The following is a 24037-nucleotide window of genomic DNA, read 5'->3' on the forward strand; positions in this document are numbered from 1 at the left end:
TGTATAAATGAAATGCATTTATTTCATCATTTTCTTTCCCACATATTAGTCTCCATCTCATAAAGGCAAGAGGCAGCAGCAGGGGCTGATTGCCGAGCTAAGGAAGAGGCAAGGCAAGGACAGTCGCCATGTCTACGAGGGCAAAGACGGCGCCATCGAAGACATAATTACAGGTGTGGCTCAGGCACAGATTAATGCCTGGAGTCAAGAGATAAACAAATGTGCTTTTGACAGCAGTGTAGATGTACATAGACCTCACACACAATGCATCCTGTGTGTCAGGATTAAATCCAAAAAGAGATTAAGCGTATAAAAATGCAGATTTAATCATAAAAAGATGTAAATCCAACCACATGAAGTGCTTCAGAAGGTCTAAGATGCAGTTTAGCAAAAGAACGAGAGACTTGAACATGTCTTTATTTAGCATGAGAATACAGGGCAAATTACAGAAAACAAAATTGATATTAATGATTTTTATATGATAGAATTCCACCTAGATTTCTTCCTGAATTGTATACAGTTATCTTTATTTATTTATTTATTTATTTATTTATTTCATATACATGTACAGTACAGAATGAATTAACTAGTGTTAATGCATGTGAATAAAATCTTAGGAGGATACAGGGTTAAGTGTGAATGCTTTCTATACCTAAAATCCCCAGAGCATTAATGCAGCAATCGACAAGAATAAGACCACGGTGGTGGCAACAATCAGAGGAAAACCTACAATCAATACAGGAGGAGTCAAATCAATAACAAAAATAAGAATAAACTCAGGTGTTGGAGATGTAACTTCCATTAAATTCATTCACGTTTCACATCACATCCTGTGTAATGGGGCTTTTGTGGCAAATATGAACAGTTTATTGGGTAAAATGCTCATCAAAAGCTTTAAGCTTACAGATATCAGTAACCTGGTACTAACCTAGTAACGTCACAGTAGTTCAGCTTCATCTCTGTGGCATATTGATGACGTTTGTTTTGCTTTTTGTTTTGCTTTTTAAAGTTCTTTTAAAGAGAACCCTTTTCGTCTTTGATTAATTTGACGAACAAAACCTCTTCCAGTACATTACATTACGTCTTCCATGACCTCCATGTCCACCTTACAGTGATCATGGGAAAAAAAAGCATATAACCTGACAGCTTGATACTCAGAAGCAGATCATCCAGATTAGGAAGTATGTGTTTATTTATTCTCCTGACTCCAATTCAAATTTTAGATGAGTATACATTGTCTAAACAAGCCCTGTTGTAGGGATATTGTGAGTTTAATTTTTTTTAAAAATGCCACCAAGTCTCTATCTCCATGGTGTAGAGCCAGGGATGCAATATTAGGTGGGACTGATGGCAAACTCTCTCTCACCTGTCAATCAGAGACACAGTAGCCAACCACAGAGCTTGTGTATGTGAAAGAGGGCAGATAATGATTTCCTCTCAACATGTGTTACACTGTATTGGCTTCAAGATTAACTGGGAATGTACATGCCTTCACATCTGAGTTTAGTGGGATAAAAAAACAACAGAAAATGAGCAGAAACAACACCATTTACGCACACTTTAACCAGTAGTGTAAAGGCATGTTGTTAACATTGTACAGTCGCTTGGGAATATACACATATCATATACTGAGTAGACAGCTTGGGAATATGCACAGATCCTTGAGTATCAGATATACTGACTGTATGAAAACTATGAGTTAAATCATATTTAAAATAATTGCATCTAGTTGTTGGGACACGTCTAAAAAACAACAAAAAAAAACACCTCGTCGTTTTCCTGTGATGTGATTGGATGTTGTTTTGCCACAGTGCTGAAGACCGTCCCCTTTACTGCACGATCAGCCAAGCGCGGCTCACGGTTCTTCTGTGACCCCACCCACTCCGAGGACTTCCATTACTAAATTAAATTCTCTCCCTCAGAAAGGTGGCTTTTCTCTCTCTCGCCCATCCTGATTTGTCCATCCTTCTTCATACCTGTCTCTTTTTTCTTACTTGTTTTTACTCATTCTGCATTATTTTGAGCATGACGTCTACAGGTTCCTTTTCCTGCATGAATCTTATTTTCCGGTTCTGGCATTTCATCTATACATCACATGCATGCACCGATGCAAACTGTTGAATTTGTAACTACAAACGTGTCCCCTGGAGTCGTGTCAAAAATCTGAGTCAGTAACTAAGATCTTTCTGAATAAATGGGGAAAAAAATGAAATTCAGGTCCAGGTACTTAGTACTGAATTTACTGAAACGTCATGTTAAGATCTGAATGGAGAAATAAATGAAATTTGACGATTCCTGACCAAATTAAAACAGTTCTTGGTAATTCTTGATGACTCAGACTTTTGGACATTGAAATTTAATACATGTTGTAGATATTTAAACATATCTTGTCACTGTGTTGCCCACGCAGACCTGCGCAGTCACCCTTTCCGCCGGGCCGATGCCGTCCAAAGGAGTGGGAGAAATAGCTTTGACAGACAGAGCCTTCATCTGCTCCGAGTGGCCACCATCTGCTGAGAAGGGGGTTCAATTATTACAGAAAAAAAGAAAAAGAGGGGAGCACTGTGTTGCACCTTTCACTAGTTCCAAAGGTTAAAGTAGAAACTAAAAATAGTTTCATGTTCTTTTTTCTTATTAATTGCACTTGGAACTGATTCACCTGCAATGCATTTAGAAGATGACTGGAAGCCAGGAGTCATATGTCATGTCTTGTGCACTCTGCAAGTGGAAGTGGCTCTACGAACAGCTTTTTTCAGACTGACAGACAGGATGGAAAGAAAGTGTCCACACACGCTTGACTACTATGGTGTTTCGATCTCCCGTGAACAGTGTTTATGTCTGATTTGGGACACAACCGAAGACGCACTTTGCTTTTTTTTTTTTTTTTAAATATTCAGCCCTCGTAATGAACGATCTTGCAAAAAAGAACTGGATGGAGATTTAAGAAAGACCAGCATGAGGGAAGACAGACAGCTGGTGCTATAGAGGACAGGCTCTGTCACTGGTGCTATGGAGGACAGTCTCTATCACTGGTGCTATGGAGGACAGTCTCTATCACTGGTGCTATTGAGGACAATCTCCTTCTTTACCAACGATTCACAAAATCTCTATTTAATCGATGAAGTTCAGTGTTAAATGTATGTCAGCACACACTACTTCTCCTGCTTGGCTTCTCTCGTGATGTTCGTGAACCGTGGAAAGGACTTTTTACTTTTCTTCTTTCTAAAAGAAAAATACTGCATCGAGGAAAAAAGGATCCTTTTTTTAAATATACAGATATTTTGCTACAAAAAGTGAACCCCTTATTTTTTACATTGACCATCCATTGTGATATTGTAAATATTGTTGAAACAATCCGCTTCCTCTGAAATCAGTTTAATGTTATGATGTCACAATGTATTGCAGTATTATTAAGATCAGTGGTGAAACAAGTGGATCCGGTCAATTTGTGCTAAATATCTCACTCATCACACGTAATGGTAATGGTAATAGTCTGTGGTTTGCACATTACACTCAAAAAGCTTGGGCGGATGTTAGGATGTTAGCAGCACATATAGCATTCCTTGGTTTACACTGTTTGAACTGGAATCAATGGAAAATAAAGCAACAACACCAGAAATGTACTATTGTGTGTTCTTGTATTTTCCTTGCTAATTTACCCTGTACTGCAATGAGACATGTGATTTAAATTCTAATGTTATCAGTCACATACACAGTCATACACAGTGGCACATCTGTCTTTAAAAACTGAATAGAAATAGAACTACGGAAGCGTATTTCATTCACTTGAGGAAAATAATGTACTCTGTTTTTCTGACTTAACGACTTAATTATCTCAGAATTATGAGATACTTTTTCATGCAAAAAAGTTTTTTGCTCTGTTTTTCTGAATTAACGACTTAATTATCTCAGAATTATGAGAATAATCTTCATGAAAAAAAATATTTTGCTCTGTTTTTCTGAATTAACGAGATCCCTTAAACTTGAAAGACATGTTTACTTCCATGCAATCCACCTAAAATAGAGCTCCTGGCAGGATTTTGAGGGATCTCATTAATTCATTAATTATGAAAAAATTCTCATAATTTTGAGATAATTAAGTCATTAATTCAGAAAAACAGCAAAAAAATTAATTCATGAAATATTATCTCATAATTTTGAGATAATTAAGTCGTTAATTCAGAAAAACAGAGCAAAAAACTTTTTATGCATGAAAAATGATCTCATAATTCTGAGATAATTAAGTCGTTAATTCAGAAAAACAGAGTAGATTTTTTTTCCTCAATTGAATGCAATACGCTTCCGTATAGAACAGTAAAAACAGTAATAGAATAGTAATAAATGTATAAGTAATAATAAGTCAAAATATATAAATTCAAATGGAATTAACTGTAGAAAAGAGGAAAAATAAATTGACAGAACATTAAAAACAATACAGACATCAAATACTACAAAATGAACAACAAAAGAAAAGAATACAAGTACAGCATATGAATGCATATGATTAAATCACATAAATCAATACAGCTCTTCCCTAAGTAGATGTCTTTATGACAAATAAAATAGAATCAAAATAAAATTCCAGCACGGAACTTTGAAAGGAGCTGGGAGCGAGAGGCGAATAAAAGAAGGGGAGATTTACTGTAGACTGGAATGTAATTCAGTTTGGGGTTTAACAAACAGTTTGGGGTTTGGTGGTTATACAGGAATGCTGCGTGATCTTGATTCTTGTACTGTGAGAAGGTGACATCTGATCACTTCTATGCAATTGTTCAATGCCTCAGAATATAGATGCACAATATAGATGCACTTTTCTTCTATGACAGCTACTTCACGCATGCCTTAGAACAGCATGTACACTCCTGGCATTGCCTGCTCTTCTGTTGGATGGGTTCCTCCCAGTGAGGATGGCACCATTACAGAGAAATCTTTTTAAGGTGTTAAACTGACAAACCTCGCTCAGACACGGTCATAAACCGGGGGAATAGTTTGATGTCTGATGAAGCCATCCAATGGCATGTTAAAGAAACATAATAAATAGTTCACAATTAGTCAGCATCAGTGTAGTGAAGTCAATGCACCATTTACTCCATCCATTGAGTATTAAACCTACACTTACTCACTTACACTTACAATTTCTCCTAAAATCTTTAATCCTTAAATTTCATACAAAATAGTAGGAAAGTTGAGAACCTTTTTTATTTTTTTTTTATTTTTTGACAATGACCAACCTACATCATCTTCTGCCCGTGTGTAGTACATTCAAATCTTTGCTAAACTAAGCAGGCTCAACTCATGCTTTACTGCTGTCTGTAATTTAAGTAGTAAAGTTATATTTTAAATTGTTGTGGGTGCATTATGTGCTGTAGAACCTGTAAATATATTAGCAGTAACAGATTGTAACCAGCAGATGGCAGCAGTGTAATGACGCCAGAGAAACTGACTATATAACTCATCTGGATTTCTTAATAAGCAAAGATCATTTAGACACGCATGCAAAACACTTGCAAATATGTTTGCTTTTTATAAATAAAGACATAAAACACTAATAAAAGTATTAACACTACTATTAAATATTACTTACCATTTTTAAGTACAATAATTACTATTAGAATAAAGTGAACTGGGTGTTTAATAGGACAAATGACTGAAAAATAATTCAAATATAATTTTCTGTAATATTTTTAATCTCTGCAATGGATATAAACAGTAAAGACACCTCTGTTAAAAAAGGCAGGTTTTTGTGATGTCAAAAAATGACTTTACATATAATACACAATCCTAAATACTACATTGTTGAAACATGTCTGAGTTTATTATGTAACTCATTCTTTTTGAGTGAAAGTCTATCAGCAAAGATCTATATAAAACAGATTTTTAGTTGGATTCAGGTCTGAGCTCTGGCTACGTCATTCAGAAACATTGATGTTCTTTTGTTTGTTTTTTCTTTTTTCTTCTGTTAATTTGATATGGTCATTATCATGCTGAAAGGTGAAATTCATTTTTGATTTTCAGCTTAACAGACCCCTATAGGCTTTGCAATCAAATGGTATTTCTAGCTATTCGTGATACAGTTCTGCATACAGTTCTTCAGTTCTGGCTGAAGAAAAAAGGGTCATTTATTCAAGCCTAGATGTTTATTATATGAAATGGTTTATGTTTATATTTACATTTACGGCATTTAGCAGACACCCTTATCCAGAGTGACCTAGAATTTATTTCAATTTATACAACTGAGGGTAAAGGTCCTTGCTCAGGGCCCCAGCAGTAGCAGCTTGGTGGAGCTGGGATTCGAACTCCTGACCTTCTGGTCAGTAGTTCAACACCTTAACCACTAGTCTAAAGCCAGGGGAAAAGGACTGCCTGGAGGGGGAAAGAAGAAGGAAAAGGGGTGGAAAAAGTTGAAAAAGAGAAAAAAAGAGGGGAATGGGGTAGTGGGTTTTTTTTTAATACTCACTCTTTTTCACTGAGTAATTAAGGGTTAAGGGCCTTGCTCAGGGGCCCAGCAGTGGTAGCTTGGTGGAGCTGGGATTCGAGCTCATGACCATCTGGCCAGTAGTAAACACCTTAACCACACCCCTGTCTTCTCATCCCATCACTTACTCAAGACATTTGAGATTGCTGTCGCATGCAGAAATTAACATTACTCAATATATTAACATCATCTATTATATTATCACATAATTATCCACATCTCTATACAGAAGTGTTTGGCAACCACAGAAATACTTCTTATTCGTCGCTCTTCAGGGAAAAAAAAACAAGCGTGGTTTAAAAAAAATAGGGATAATGATCCTCCTTCACATTATTTTATGAAACAGGAACAAACACGTCAGTACTCTTGTAACTTGTTTGCACACTGAAACATTCCTCACTCGCACGGAAAGATTTATACGCAGTTTAGACTCTAGTTTGAATGACAGTCATTTTATCCAATGGAGCGCTTCGGATTTGACAGATATGGGAGTAGGCGGGACTTATCGTGGCTGCGGAAGTGTGAACCGCGATGTTTTGAAAGCAAATAACAGTTTGAATCTTAAAAACAATAAAAATTTTCACGCTATTGTAATGATTTTAGACCGATTTTTTTTGTTTTTTACTGATTCACAGGTTTTAGTAAGATTACCTTTATGAGACGTTAGCGTTGTTAGCAACGAGCTAGCTAGAAGGCTAAGTTAGTTAGCAGAGTTAAAAGGGAAACTTTTGGAAGAAACCATGCGGATGAGTTTCCGGGGTCCGGACGCGTTTTCAGGGGATGAAGATGATAATATTGATACAAACGATGCCACACGTCGAGCTACATTGTACACGACTTCAGATGAAAGCAGGTTGGACCGAGTTAAGTCTCGGTTTCAGCGCTTTAAGTCTCCGGTGCTGAGGTACTGGAAGAGCCAGTGGCCAGCTCGTGTCTGCTCCATGCTGTGCTGTTTGGTCGTTGTGTCATTTATTGCTGTACTCTCTTCCTTCCTGTATGTCATTTTAAAAGGTAAGACCTCGTATAACATGGTTTGACTGCTTTATTTACTCACACCAAGCGCAACAGGTCGTTTATATGACTGTATAGTGTATGGCGTGACGGTATATCGACTGTTAAATCGTTATCACGGTATCGGTTTTTGCAATAATGCAGGGACTGATATCGACATCAAGGCTTCACAATATCTAGAAATGTACTATTTTTTCTGTTATGGAATTAATGTTCATGTATTATGACCTATGTTTGATTGATGTAGACTGTAGATGACGAGACCAAAATATTATATTAATTTGATTGTATTCTCTTATACGTTTTATTCTGTATTTTAATTAAAAAAAAGTCAGATGTAATTCAGCTGACACATATACATATAATGTTAAAGAATGTATTTCATTCAACAATAAGAAAAATGTCAAAATATCTTGCAGTTCAGGGCTTAATAACTTTTTGTCTTCCGGATTTTTCCATCATTATTCCCTCAATAAATGTGTTTGTTTATTGCTGATATTCATACCAGCACTTTTTAGAACAAAAAAAGTATTAGTAGAGGATAATACAGCACTCTTGGCTATATAAGCAGATCCTGATTTAATGTTTATCATCAATTTAAAATCTATGCTTTATGATTTTATGTGTGAAACATCTACCTAGGTAGAAATCTTAAAACTATTACTTTGTACCCGTATCGCGACCTCTGATATACTAAAAAGCAATAAGCAGTAGACATAAATATTATGACAGAAAGAGAAATGATGTACAGTATTTGTAGCCAAGGGGACATTACTGTAAACATCTTTGTATTGCACATAATTGTGGTTTTATTCAATTATATACTATTTTTGTTCTCAAGATCTTCGGGCAGAGAGAGTTACCACTGAAGATGGGACAGAAGTAAGGCTTCTAGGTAGGTACAGGTCACCAGCTTTATTGTTTGTATTTTTGGTGTTTTTTTTTTTTTTTTTTTGCAAGCTTGTTAACATTTACACTACATTCACAATGCTAAGCCACAATAAAGTACAGGTGAACACATTTCCAGTGTGAGAATTATTCTGATGAATTAATGTGATTCTGTCAAAGTGTCACAAATCAAAAAGTTTTTCTTGATGTTCAAAATCACAATTGTGACCAAATTTGACTAAACAGATGATTTATGTTTTCCTGATGTTCCCTGATACTGGTTTCTCATTTATTTTGTTATTACTACTTTTCAACAGACAGTCAGACAGAAAATCTGCTCAGATAAAACACAGCTTTATTAAATGCTTAATAATGGAAGTTAACACATAATTTATGCTAATATGGATGCTTTACACTATACTCTAGTAACCAGTACTAAATGAATACAGTTTAATTTTCAGAAATTGACATAATATTAAAAATATGTATTATTCTGAACAACACTCATATGGTTATATTGTGGTTTTATGTAGAAGTTTGAACATTTAGATTTCTGAACATTTCCATTGCTACACTCATAAACAACATCATTAACAACAGGTCAATGCTGCTATACTGCACATGAGACTAGCAGGCACAACTTGTCATCCCAACAAAGCCAGTCCTCATTCCGTATGATTTAGACAAATATGTGTCTACTTTTGTATTTATTTCCAGGCTTTTGGAGTATGTTGGTTCTCTCCACCTTGGCTGGAGTGTTGTGTTGCAGCTTCTCCTGGACTCTAACCTACTTTGACTCATTTGAGCCTGGGATGTCCGGGGGGATGTCCACACCACTTTCTCCAGCCAAATTCAGGTATATTCAGTTGGCCAAGCACCTTAACACAAATACGTTAAGCCCATTCAATTTAATACTAGTTCTAGTTCCCATCAGTGGCAACGTTCTCATGAGATTTCACAATGTAAATGGTTTTCATTAATACTACGTGCTTTGAGCATACTCAATCTAAATCATTCTATCTAGTAATTAAGGCAATAAGTCTAAGCAATAAAACATGATTGTACTGAAGAATAGAATAAATGCAGCTAAAGACCACACGAGTATTATAATCTGGTGGCACCTCTGATTCAGGTCTATTTTTACAGCTAGGTTTTTTTATTGTTTAAATTGAAGTGCTGTTTTTATGTAGACTTGAGTGAAATGTGGAGTTAAATGAGACATGATGTACTCGTTGAGAGCAGAACATTTAGACCAGACTTGCCCTAACTAGGACAATGGTATTGCGGATCATGGTGCTTCTGACATCGCTCATAATTTCTCTTCCATAAAAATCCAATCCGATCTTATCACATCCCATTCAACAAGAATGTCAATGTTGTGATGTTCATGTTAAATGTTGAGAGTAAAGCTCAGTCAGCTCAGTCACGCGGCTTAACATATTTTAAACGAGGCCTGGTGTTTCCCTGTACACCTCAGTTTCTTGTCTTGTATGCAGATTTGCTGTTTTGGGGGACTTTGCAACCCCTGTGACAGCCAGGGCTCGGCTTCTAGAACCGTTTTTTTCCAAAGCAGAGCATATGTGTTCCTTTAAAAATCTGATGTAAAAAATGTTGTGTTAAAGCTTAAAAGTTTGTCGAAAGGTAAAGGTAAGATTGATGAAACCTGGTTTCTCAAACCAGGAACGAGAGTTCTTCTTGACCAAAAGCTTAACCTGCTGGAAATGCTGTGCGAGAAAGGAGAAAAATAACAAACCTCCTTGGGATGCTGTGGATTAAAGATTAAAGGATGGTGATTGTTGTGCTGTTTTGTCCGCTTCAGGATTATAGGTCATTTTAGTAATGAGGCATGGAGTCTCATTTCTGGAGTCTCTGTATACAGCCAGCTCAGATATGACAGCCGTGTTCCAAATGTGACAACAAATGTGTTTTTTTTACATTGCTTGACACTAAAGCCATGAGCCTGCCCTTGATTGGCTGTTACAGTATTAGAACATTGATTATGTCTGTGGGGATGATGATGAGCTGCAGGGTCAAACTGTCGCCATGTGAGCGAGTTATATAATCACACACCTCTGTCCCTCTTATGCCAGACCTGAACCAGCCTACATGCAACAGCTTATTGACCAGCCTGATGGATCGCTATTGATTGACCCGGACCTTGGTTTCACACAATAGCAAATGCATGCTCATGTCCTCTCGTGTTCCTGTACACCAATTCACATTCGGTAGACCTGGAAATAGGCATGTAACATTCTACTGAGTGAAAAGTTAATGACCAGTCATAAGAACTATGTTTCTGGGTCATGTGAATTGTGAATTAATACAGTTAACTAACAGGGCAGAAAACCATGTGCCTTTCTTGTTTTGTTATTTTTTATACATTTTATATATATATATATATTAGTGTGTGTGTGTATATGTATGTGTATGTTGTTGTAGTCCTTCATCTACTCCCTGTTCAGGGTCACCACAGTGAATCACCTGATCCACATATTTTGATTTGGTACAGGTTTTATGCTGGATTCCCTTACTGACACAGTCAACCCCTCAGTGATTCACTGCCCAGGTATCAAACCTGGGCCACATTGGTGAGAGTGCAGTAAAAACTACACAAGACATACATATACTGACTGATCTAGAGACACAAAGTGGTCTGTCTAAAACAAAAGTCTGTCCTTTTCCTGACCATGTGGAGAAATTCAGTTGTGATGAATGAATTGGGTTTATTCGCACCTCACAGTATGTAAATGCAGTGGTATGTCAGACGTCAGGGTTTTGGTTTAATAACCAGGAGGTTCATTGCACGTGGCTCTTATTTAAATAACAAGCTTAATATTTGAATACTTAAATAGTTGAGTTTATAAAATAAATCCGTCACGGTGAGTGAAATTATTTTTACAGTTAAAGTTGTGGTTTGATTCCATATCGTTGTATTTCTTTCAGAAACAGCAAGTCAGATTGATATGTTGAAGCTTGACTGACTTACACTGCAGTTGATACAGGTTGAAAGAAACCACATCTTTGCTCAATCTGGAAAGAGATGATAACAAGGAGAATATAATGTCTTACAAACAGAATCAGGTTCTCGGTCCGAGGAAGCTAAATATTGTTGCAGAAGTCCATATAGTCCACATAATCTTGGACAAATTCCACCATTATCGTTATGATATGATTTGAGTTCTTCCTCAGATGAAGAGCTAAAAAATAAAATGGGTATCAATTCAGTTGTTTTTTTATTTCTTCAGTTGGGATAACACAACTAAACAACACAGAAACTGGTTTACAACGATTGTGAATTGCAGTTGGCTAAATGAGATTAAATCAAAGCCCATTAGAAAAGCATTTACAGATAGCACTTATGTTTTTAAGTTCTAATAGAGCACCAGACAAATCTTACTCCTCTAAAAGCATCAGGTAAATTGGCTATTATGGAAACGGAGTGCCCTATCACGGGATGCCACAATACTCGTTAATGACTTTTCCTAGGCTTGTGGGTTTATAAAAGCCTGACCACACATTCTACATGTCCACTGTAGGACTGATACAAGTGATGATTCATGTCATGTCCTGGTATGTTTTGTTTTTAGTTCACCTCCATAATGGAGGGCAAAACAGAGAGCTTCAGGCCTATGCTGAGTTATAGAGTGTATATAATTAATGTGTTGTGTCTGTGTGTGTCTGGTTTGCAGGCAAATGACTGGCCACTCCTTCCATATGGGCTACAGCATGGCTATACTCAATGGCATTGTGGCCGGACTCGCTTTCTTCTGGTGTCTTATTTAGGACCTACCCACACATACCATCGCCTAGGACACTGTCCTCACCTTATCTTCATGATCATCAGGCAAATATGGGTAATAAAAAAAATAGTGAGGGTGCAAAGCTCCTGTTATTTATTGGAATATGAATCTGGCTTTGAATAATAAAAGAACTTTAATTATCAAGGGATGGTTGTATACACAATGCTGAAAGTGTATGAAACCTGCTTATGTACCACACATTTAGAAGAACTGGAATGTTGCCCTTTAGACATTATAAAAAAAACATCAGAGAAATAATTTGTTCTAGGTTATTATGAGTACAAAATAATGTTTTATCATTTGTGTTAATTTTTTTTTTAAGAGTAACTCAATGTCGCAGCAGTAATGTTCTATTCATTACATCTGGAATGCATCAGAGCTAACTTTGTTTTTTTGTTGTTGTTTTTTGTATAGCAATCAGCTTCCCAATAGAGTTTTTTATACATATTTTATACACATTTCATATGCAAACAATTCATGGTAGAAATGGATATATAATATATAATCTATAATAAACAATATAATCTTGTATGGTGTATAGTATGTACAGTGTTCAGATAAAATTGTAAAAGTTTATACAATTACAATTAAACAACTTAATAGTCTGTAATGAATAAATTCCTCAGACACCTTTTGTGTTTTATTAAGGCAAACATTCTTTTAATGAAATAAATATTCAATACTGCTGTTGAAAGATATGGTGATTTAACCTGTTTTGAAATGATTCACTTTCAACAAGAGTTTTCTGTTTGAAAATAAAGTAGCTAATTCACCACTTGGTTGACGCAGAGACTTAGTAATGTTTAGTTATTCTAAATATTGATGTCTCATTTTTGCAGCAGCCCAGAAAGGACACCCTGAACCTTTTCTGTGTGACCAGGAATGATCAAAACCACAGGCTACTAAACTGAGATTAAAAGTAAAATAAGGAATTTACATGTGGGATTTAATCTTGTGAGATTTCATTCCAAACACTTCAAGCTCGTCTCCCCCATGTTACGAGGACCATATAAGCCATAAACATGCTAAATGTTTCACATACGAGTGATGTACAGTATATTTTGTTCGTTCATCTAGTATCTAGTATCGTTCAGAGGATTTGTTCTGTATAATTTGGGGACTTCTATCATAGCCTGTGATAATATTTTTATTGATGTTATTATTGTGCTATGTAAGATTTATATGTTAGACATTTAGTATATTATTTGTTAGTTCTTACATTCAAAAGTTCCTCAAACTCTCACCGACTAAACTAAATCTTCTGACAAGATATCGTGGTTTTTCTTTTTGTTTTGTTTTGTGGTGTTATTCCTGTGGACCACTCAGGGATATGAAAATGACTGATTCAGTACTTAGGTTGTGTATCATCTCTCATTCTCTTTAAATTCATGTATAAAAGAACAAAATGCCAATAAACACACATTTCCAAGTAATCGTGTTGTCTCATTTTTAGGAATTTATGACATCATTAGTAACATCCAGTTATACGATACGCCACAAGACAAACAGCGGACTAGTAATAGAAGTTGGTGTGGGTTTATTTTCTTGGTTATTATGGAGATTGTTACCAGAGACTTGGTTGTAGTGAGAGATTAATCGATATATTAGGTTTTATAAAACATTGTGACCACCCTCACAATTTCCCCCAAAAAAGTTTTATATGTCAAAAAAAAACAAACCAAAAAAACATTATTTTTAACATATTGAAACTATATACAACTATAAATACTGTTTAAATACTGAGACTATTGCATTGTATTAGAAACACAGAAACTGACACAAAAATGAAAAAGAGGAAAACATTTATGAATGAAATTGAAATAATAATAAATAGTTGTTAAACTTTACTTATTAGGTTACAGTTTACTTTCCTGGAGATAATTGTGTTTGCTTAACTTCTGTAAAGACAGATGAGTTCTGGAGGTTGTTTGTGGGTCGTTAATGAAGTCTTGGAAATATCTCATCATTTATTGTCCAGCACACTTTAAGATAGTTCAATACTTCTAGTCTTCTAATGAGACTTAAACTTTTGTACGTTGCTCTGGATAAATGCTAAAAACAATTTTAGACACATAATTAGTCAGGCTTGGTTAAAACTTAAAAAATAACAAGTGAGAGATTTGAAATTTTATTGTAACTGAGTTGTGTTCAATTGTCCTTAGTTTTACTGCATAAAGAATTTCCATAGCAGTGAAACACATAAAGTCAAACTTATACACACACTTGAATATAAACCTTCTCCTTTGTGGGGGCAGATGTGAGTGTCCATTTCTAAATACTAACTAACTGTCTCCTGTTTACATCTGTTTATGTGACACAGCCATTACTAATGGTGGACTGAAATCACCCTGTGTGTAAAGGTGTAGAGGGTCTGCAGGCTGAAAGACCATGCTGATGAGACAGATCAGAGAGCCTGGTCTGAACTGATAGAAAGTCTATAGTAACTCAAGTAAGCGCTCTTACATTTGCAGTGAGCAGAAACACCTGCATTAAACCTTGAGTTGGAACAACCACAACAGAAAAAGACATTAGACATGGTCAGAGATTACAGTATTCAATCTCCAGCTTCCCTTCCTGAGGATAGCCACATAGAAAATATAGGTTAGTGAAGGCAATTAATCTTTTTTCTTCATATGCTGAAGTATTTGTAAAGGCATTCTGTTGATTTTTGATAAAATAGGCCCAAAAGATGTACTTTTTGTCATTGTTTCAGTGTAATTTCACACAATCATGTTTGGACTATAGTATGTACGTCATACACCTGCGATCTGGAAAGTTTCCTTCTTCCTAATAGCCGTATATATATTGTCATTGACACCACCTGTAAATTTATTGGTGCACTTTAATTCAAATAGTGTTTACTAGTATTTACCTCAGTATTGATTTATTCTTAGCTATAATCCATCCTATGACACAATGTTCATTTCTGATCATTCCAGACACATAATTGTATTTGGCCAGTTTCTGTGGCCGCTAATTTTATTTAACATCCAAGTTAATTTCCCTTCATTCTATGACCTCATTAACTGCAACGACGACAAAGAAACCACAGTGAAGTGATAGTGAATCACTGTAATCACAAATGCAAGGAGAGAACACAACTATTACATATTACAGAAAAGAAAGAGCCAATTTGCAGGTTTAAGAATTTACACAACAATCTGGCAATTTAACAGATTACACATGTATTATATGATTTCTTTGAAAGTGAAACCATTGAAAAATGAGTTCATATAAGTGAAGTGTTACAGTAGAATGCTAAAAAAATATACAACGCTGTTGGGACAACAATCCGATTACTTATTATATAGTCGGTTAATTGTGAAGTAAAAATGACTGGAGTTTTCATATAGTAGAATTAGTAGAATTTCAAATAAGAAATAATTATATTAGAAGTTAAATAACAATTACATAAAATGTAGCCTACGGGATGCAAATTACCAGACATGATGGGAAATTTAAATGAATAATCTAATTTGTCTTTCCAGTACTAAGAATAATAATAATCATCATCATCATCATCCTCATCATCTTTTAGCAAAGCTAAAATGTTATTACTGTGGAGTCAAGAATTACTCTATTCCAGCCAAAATTAAGAACACATTTAAGAAGTACAAACTGACCCACTACAAGTGCTGTATGATCAGGTTTTGTTTTTGTTTTTGTTTTTTTGTTTTATGTTTTATTTTATTTTATTTTTTTTTCCATCTTCTTCAGTTCTTAATAAATAAGCTAATGGAGAATAATTAACTCCGAAGAACCTCATGTCATTTTCTCAGTGTAGGTGGTCCTTTCAGATGAAGGGGTTATAAAGTTCTTTCTTCTTTGTTCACCAGCATGCAAGTTCAAACAGTGTTGATAAGATTTCCAAGCAGGATCACAAGCTTCCATATGAGAGCTCAACATCAGCATGTACAAATCCCAGTCTCTCCACTACGAGTTCACTATAACCACCTCGACGTCCTTGGAGTATCTTCTATCCGTGACAAGGAAGTTGATCATTCCCACAGATTTTATAAGCAGGTTACAGCCTAAGAAGAAGATGCCGAAGACGACGGTGAGCGCGAGCACGCACATCACGGCGACCTGCACCACGTTCGGGGCGAAGGAGCCGCGCTCGTGCGCGCCGCTACGCCCAAAGCCGGAGTTCGTGCCGCAGCACGTGTGGAAAGTCTCCGTGCTCCCGGTGTGGAAACCTCCGTCTGTGTCGTTAAACGCCGTCCAGTTCATTCTGGCGTTGCTTAATTAGAAAGTTGCTTCTTAGAAACTTATCGAGGCTTGGCGGAATTAGTAATGAAGAGCTCGTGCAAGAAACCAGCAGCGGCGAAATGTGTGCCCATTCTGGATGACAACGCATCTGTATGACTTGTTTAAATAGAGTTTTAGTCTCTGCACATATGTGCAAATATCGCCCCCTATAGCAAAAATCTAACAGCCACCTTACCCACCTGAAGCCCACGCCAGGGACTCGGTGCACAAGGCAGGGGACACACAGGAGCCAAACTATCACAGGGGACAATAGCACAATAAGCAAAGACCGTCACTATTGATAAAAAGACAGGACAAAATGGGAAAGGGGCGAAAGAAAAAACTAATTTCAGTGGTTAAACACTGCTATGATCAAAGCCAACAGTTCTTTGCAGAATACATAGTAATAAGAGTGAATAAAAATACTCAAGGTCAAGAGTTGTAGCCTAGTGGTTAAGGTGTTGGGCTACCATTCACAAGGTTGTGAGTTCAATTCCCTTTTCCACCAAGCTGCCAATGCTGGGCCCCTGAGCAAGTCCCTTAATGCTCAGTTGTATAAAATGAAAGGGGGAAAAAAGGTACATTAAGTCGCTCTGGATAAGGGCATCTGCTAAATGCTGTAAATGTCAACAGGAATATTTCAGGGTAGATCATCATCTTCCAAAAACTAAACTAAAGAACAACTACAAAGCCTGGAGAAAGATCTGTTATCCAGAGAGACAAAGAAGAACACCACCCAATTTTCCTGTAGATGGCAATCAAGCACTTCACCTATTTTATAAAAGAATACCATTTTAGGACAGACTTGGAAGCCTTAGATAGCTTTGCAGGTTACACCTCAACTTCTAAACCAATTATACTGAGTCAGTTTTAATCAAAGACAAAGCATGGTTCTTGAATTCAATAATGGTGCATGTTCATGAATTGGTGCATGTTCATAATGGTGCATGTTCCTGAATTGGTGCATGTTCATAATGGTGCATGTTCATGAATTGGTGCATGTTCATGAATTGGTGCATGTTCATAATGGTGCATGTTCATAATGGTGCATGTTCATAATGGTGCATGTTCATGAACTGATGCATGTTTATAATTGTCCGTGTTCATAATGGTGCATGTTCATGAATTCAAATACACTGTGATATGTGGTATGTCTCTCCAGATTTTTTTATGATTCAAATTCTAACATACATTCTGTACGCAAACCTTACACTAATGTTTATTACAGTAGCACATGTTATGTGTATATACATCATTAAGTAACTGGAATATATATAGTCATGATAATTTGAACAAAAGAATTGCCAACGCATGTCATTTTTGGGGTCAACTTCTTATATGACGCTGAACACACCTTTTAAACATCAATTATGTCATATTATTTTAATTCATATAATATGTTTACAATATACAATATACAATACACATGCTATATATGATATACAATTGCAATTACTCTCATTTTCTTCTCTTGAAAAAGAAAAGGAATTTGGAGTTTTCGTATTTTTCTCCTTGCAGTAACAGAGATGTAACAACAGAGGGTGGTGTTGTTCACCCTAAATGTTAGAAGGCTATTTTCACACTGAACTACCAGTGAGCATTTACCTTATATAATCATATGCAAAGCTTTCAGCAGGTCTGTCAGATAAAAAGCACCTGTCAGATTTAAAAGCACTGCCACCAACATTCTACATGTGGCCAGTATATTAGGAACATGTACTTAGGTACAGGTACTTGTATTTGTTCTAATCAGCTCATACATAGAGCTGTGTAAAAATGTTGACACTATAATTTACTCAGAATGGTTTGAAAACAAATAACATTCAGTCCCGTGGCTTGTCTGCTTTGAGCTCATGACTATTCAATAACTGTTATTACATTTTACTTGTATAGCACTTTTAATAACAGACATTGATTCAAAGCAGATTTACAAAAATATAAAAATTCTGAATAAAAATTATAAAGTTAAAATGGTTACTTTTTACTTTCATATTTATCCCTAATGAGCAAGACTACAACTGTGTGTGGTGGGATTGTGAAACCAGGAACACAACACATTGAACAACAATAGAATCACTGAAAACTGGAAAAAGACAAGGTGACATTTTGTGCATGTACACTGATGGGGTGAGTATTTATGTATGTATGTATGTATGTATGTATGTATGTAACTAGAATTCTTCTAAACTAGTTAAAATCGATGCCAAATCACCATTATCAGTTACAGACTATTGAGCACATGAAACACGTCTAAAGATTTTTAGAAATTGGAAAATTGGAACTAAACTGTATAGAATAGAATCTGTATTAGATGTACTGGAGGTGGTTCTGCACTAATTAATTAATTCCAAATCAGTTAACGACAGTATAGTTCCCATGTTTGTTCTCTCACTGACTGTGAAAAAGATGATACTGGACACTCCTTCTTTAAATGTTAAAGAAAAAATCTGCCTAACGAAAGCTCAAACCTATGAAGGATTATACGTTATTCTTTGCTAAATAAAATCAGTTTTTTATATATATGTTTTTAATTAGTCTTAGTTGAGATCTCAGCTGAGCAACATTTGCTATACCTGACTCTGTGAATGAGATGTTACTATAGAAAACATACAGTGATTTATATATAAAACAAGAGTGTTTTTAGAATCCTGCATTACAGCTATTACTACTAATACTAACTACTAGTGCTATTATAAAAAATTATTGTCTAGAATATTCATGGTATAAATAATTTCACCTTGATAACAATGTGATAATTCCTGGAACATTAAATCCATTATCATGTCAAGTTAATGTATACAGATTTATTATATCTAACACAGGATATAATATCTAAAAGCAAGTTGCTATATGCATATAAGATATTAATTATAACACATATACAATGTTTTGTATATTTTGTACATTTTATATACTGAGAGTCATCAATTTCTATTTAAATTAAGAAGGGTACAACGGTGTGGGGTGCTAGGTACTAAGCTGCAGTAAGCTGCGTCAGAGCTCTTTTATAAGGCACACTACTGTATATACTTTTTCAAGCTCCTTGGGTGGAAAAGGTTAAGCACAAATGGTGCTTAGTTTTACTCAAGCATGGCATTTTACTCAACTGCCAATAAACTGGAGTGTACCAAATGTAAACAGTTTTTTTTTTTAAGAAATGAGAGTCCACTCTTCTGCTGTCTATTTTGCATGCTCTTTCTCCTACGCAATGCTTTTCCATGTGTACATGATTCATTAGTCCAATCCAGAGGGAGAGAGACAGAGAGAGTGGGGGAGGATGGCAAAGGAAAGAAAGTGAGAGAGAAAGAGAGTGAGAGAGAGAGAGAGAGAGAGAGAGAGAGAGAGAGAGAGAGAGAGAGAGAGAGAGAGAGAGAGAGAGAGAGAGAGAGAGAGATTGAGAGAGCACCAAGGACATACTGCTATTCCTGTCTGGGTGTTTCTGTGCAGAGCCGAATTACACTCTCGTCAAAAAGCTGCCTCTGTGAAGAGCTTTCTCCTCTCTCAGCACTTTATGTGTATCTGTGTGGGTGTGGGTGTGTGTTTGTGATAGAAGAGAGAGAGAGAGAGAGAGAGAGAGAGAGAGAGAGAGAGAGAGAGAGAGAGAGAGAGAGAGAGAGAGAGAGAGAGAGTAACAAAAAAGAAGATAGTGTAGGCATGGAGAGGAAAAGGTGTAGATGGGTAGAGAAGAGGGAGGAGAAACAGAGAGAAATGTACGAGAGAAAAGAAAGCTATTTTCAGGGACAGATTTGGACAGTTTTGACTCCCCAGTCATAGTCCTTACTATATGGTGCTTTATTTTTTAAAAGAGATATTTAAAATGACTTAATATTTGAAATGACCGCTTCGATCCTAAGCTTGGGTCCCTCCCTGTACGATTCCCCCCATCTCCCAAAAACATGCTGGTCATAGATCAGCTTTTGCAAAATCACTGCTACGTGTAAACGAGTGTGTGAATGTGTTCATGCATGGCATTTCCAAGATAGGCTCTGGATTCACTGCACAGTAATGAATGGATTTAGCCAAAGTCACATGAATGAGGCAGTGCTGCAATAGAACAATAGTGAGATAGACACATAGCATATTGGTAACACTGGTCATAATACATCCATCTATTTTCTGTACCATTTGTCCTACCCAAGGTAGTATGGAACATGGAGTCTATCCCAGAGGAACACCTTGGAACAGGATGCCAACTCATCACAAGACACAATCACAGACGCTCACAATTTATAAATGCCAATCAGTCTTTAACACATGGACCTTATGTTTAGGACATTATTCATAATAACACTCTATGGTGTTTGTAACAATTTATAATCACCCTCTCCAGTGTCACCCAAGTGAGGATGAGATACCCCTTTGAGTCTGGTTCCTCTCAATGTTTCTTCCTCTTCCGTCTAAAGGAGTTTTTGCTCACCACAGTCACCTCAGTCAACTCAGGGTTGTTCATTAGGGATAAATACAACCACATTTAAATATAAGTATAATATAAATCTTAAATATTTGTATAAATCTTTGTATAATGTTAACCTTTTGTACCTGTTGCAAAATTTCTTACGTTTTGTAAACCTGCTCTGAGACAATGTTCATTATTAAAATACAAATAAAATAACATTGAACTGAACCGAACACCAGATGTGCAAGGTAAAGTTGCTTCCCATTAAAGCACCTCGCCCAGATGTATTCATTCAAACTATGAACTATGCAATCTTATATAATCTTAAACAACGACTGCTTCTGTATTGAGTTACACTATCCCCGATCCGCTTCCACTATCGCAGAGCCTCAAGTAAAATGAGTCTGAATTTCGATCAGGTGGAACGTAGGCCCTGATGAGTGTGGATCCATGCTGGGGGAGCCAGTGAAGTGTGGCACGGTTGTAACATGCATTTTTCTTGATTGAAGTCCAGATGTGCCACAGCATTCACATCTTTATATAATCACATAGACAAATTTCCTATTTTAGACCTACAGCAAAAGATCTCTGAGACTGAAAGTGTTGTTCTTCTAAATATTATCATAGAAGGTTTTTTTCTCCCTGCCACTTATTATATAAGTATGAATCTTAATATAATGTTTTACCTCTAACAAAGGTCATGCAATATGAAGCAGCATATGTAATGGCATTTAAAGGCAGTTATTTTTAAGTCCTCTGCCATTTAGAGATTTAGCACATTGAAGGAAATAAATTTCACCTTTGATGAGAACAAAATAAAATGCATACCTGTAGGCCAAAACTAATCCAACCAATTTACTTATAAACAAATGCCATTTAATGTGTTTTATTTCAGTTGTTTCCTTTAGTGTTTTATAGTCATGTAAAATGTCTGAATAACTTTATAGCTTAACATAACATGAAAACAAATTAGTTGAAAAACAGCCGGACAAAAACAAGACCTTTTTTTTTTTTTTTTGCAAGAAAACAAGGTTCTATAATAGAAAATAATGGTTCTAGAAAATAAGAACTATGAAAAAAACTCAAACCATAATAATTACATTCTAATTACTTTAATGCTAACTTTTTAAAGCAGATATCGCTCATGCTTGCAGATAGCATTTAGTTGCAATAACAAATATATGTTTGAGGTGCATTGTGGGTAATACATACTGTCATACATATCTGCCACCAAGAATAGCACTGGATATGATCACTAAAAATGATGAGTATAGAGAAATCTTAATAGAACAGATTAAAATGGCTGATACTGCACTTATATCACTAAATAGACATGTAGCTTTGGGGATGCATGGAAGCAGGAAAAAGAAAGCATTGCTTTAGTGATCTGCGTTAACATTTATACACTGTATTGTTATAATGTACTGACAATTTCATGTGACTCGAGAAGAAGCCTGGTGATCTCTATTGGACATTCAAGCATATGACATTGATGCTTTTTGTATTTGATGTTTATATGAGGCACGGATCGAGCAGCTTATTGTGCTTTTTCTCAAAAAAGCAATAAGCACAAAATTAAAGAGCAAATATATTTCCATTAAGTTAAGGACAGACATTTTCAGACTAAAAATTTCTCAGTCGATTCTTGGACAGCTTTGTGTGTTTGGTTCATAAGTTCATGTTGGTAAGGTTTAGTGCTGATTCTAAATGTGACATTTCCTTCTGGAGTTTGTTGTTGTCTCTCAAAATGAGGTCCAAGACGTGTCAATGTTAGTAAACTATGTTTTCATTGAGCTTATGGGTTAAAAACAAAACACTGAATAAGTCAATTTTGAAATATGATGACTAATGTGATAGATATAATGACTAATATAATTCTTGAATTCATGATGCAGTATGCAGATACTATTTGTTAGAATTTTATAGGCCCAGGGATTAATTGCTCAAGCATAAAATACCAGTTGTAGAAAATCAGTATGAGTAAATTAGCATGAGGATTATTTTATATCTAGTTTCGGTATGTTTGATGATTGATTTTTACCATGGTGTATGTAGTGTATTTTTTGGGCATATCAAAGCCCATGTATGGGCTCAGCTGCAATTGTATATTACATTTACATTTCTGGCATTTAGCAGACACCCTTACCCAGAGTTTTTTTTTTTTATTATTTCAATTTATACAACTGTGCAATATTCAAGGGCTCGACAGTGGCAGCTTGGAAGACCTGGGAGCTGGAAATTGACAACCGAGAGCCGTAATCACTTGAGTCACCACTGCCCTAATATACCTTAATATAAACGACAATAGAAAATAATGTAATACATTAGAAATTAAGCAAAACAGAAGTATTTTCACTCTCAGACTCCACTGTATTGTTCCATACACCTTTTTGCAACTGTTCGAGAGACTCTGACCTGCATTTAAAGCCCTGTTTCAATTCTGCCTCATTTCCTTCTAAATAAAGGCAGCTACTCACCAACTGTCTTACCAAACTTCACACTCAGATCTGAAGTTTATTTTTCTTGTCATGTTTCTTGATGTTAATCATTTTTAAAGTGAAGAGTTGACTCCTTGAGTCTTAAGCATTGACTCATACTCTACCTTAAATCGACTCCCAGCATGTTCTGTGTGAACTGACTTGGCTCATGATATATTAGACAATTCTATTATGTATTGTTTAAGTACTTGTATGCTAATTTGTTTGAATAGTATCACTTCTTGCTTTGCTATGAAGTCCTGCAGTGAACACCAATGCATCGCTTTAATGAATCAAATGGATCATTGAGTCAACTGGACGCATTTGCATATGTGTAACAAATGAGAAAACAACATGGATGAGACTCAGACACGATTGATTGTCTGAGTCTAAAAACATGCCCAAAGTGTAATTGGTTAATAGAATCAAAATTCTAATCATAATTAAATAAATAAAAATACACTAAAATGAACACTAAGCTCAGAAAAACAAGTCGTTTAAATGAAATGTGCATGTTCTGCAGAAAAATGACTCACTCATGTTGATCCCTCAGCAACATAATGAGCTGTTCACCAAACACAGGTGGTGGAAAAATCCAGAAGGATGGGAACCGAGGACACTTAATATTCTGTGTATTTATGTTTGATTACATTGTCCTTGAAGGATGGCAGATAATGGTGTCCGGTAAACTCCCAAATGTCCGGGAGGAAAATATGGTGAAACCTTGTAACGAGTAACGACT

General features: G+C 35.9%; 2 protein-coding genes across 10 annotated transcripts in view; one reads left to right on the top strand and one right to left on the bottom strand.

The window, feature by feature from the left end:
* Positions 1–13607, top strand: part of fmnl2b (formin-like 2b) — a 32411-nt gene extending 18804 nt beyond the window's left edge. For 2 of the 9 annotated variants that reach the window (XM_027133539.2, XM_027133540.2), the window contains 4 exons: positions 50–173; positions 8328–8381; positions 9092–9230; positions 12064–13607. In XM_027133539.2, coding sequence (XP_026989340.2) covers positions 50–173; positions 8328–8381; positions 9092–9230; positions 12064–12157 — 411 coding nt within the window. In that variant the 3' untranslated portion in view covers positions 12158–13607. Of the gene's footprint in view, positions 1–49; positions 174–665; positions 689–1811; positions 1927–2410; positions 3624–8327; positions 8382–9091; positions 9231–10883; positions 10963–12063 lie in introns of those variants that run through there. The other 7 variants (XM_027133545.2, XM_047813834.1, XM_027133543.2 and 4 more) reach the window with 5 other exon arrangements.
* A 1624-nt stretch (positions 13608–15231) lies between these two features.
* On the bottom strand, positions 15232–16572 carry rprmb (reprimo, TP53 dependent G2 arrest mediator candidate b). Its single transcript, XM_027133403.2, has one exon. The coding sequence runs from the start codon at positions 16402–16404 to the stop codon at positions 16108–16110; it is 297 nt and encodes a 98-aa protein (XP_026989204.2). The 5' UTR covers positions 16405–16572; the 3' UTR covers positions 15232–16107.
* Between the last annotated feature and the right edge of the window lie 7465 nt (positions 16573–24037).

This window comes from Tachysurus fulvidraco, chromosome 5 (assembly GCF_022655615.1).
Source record: "Tachysurus fulvidraco isolate hzauxx_2018 chromosome 5, HZAU_PFXX_2.0, whole genome shotgun sequence".
Lineage (NCBI taxonomy): Eukaryota > Metazoa > Chordata > Actinopteri > Siluriformes > Bagridae > Tachysurus > Tachysurus fulvidraco.

What these genes read in the sequence shown, in the direction of transcription:
- rprmb (XM_027133403.2), bottom strand. Translation starts at nt 16,404, where the DNA reads ATGAACTGGACGGCGTTTAACGACACAGACGGAGGTTTCCACACCGGG.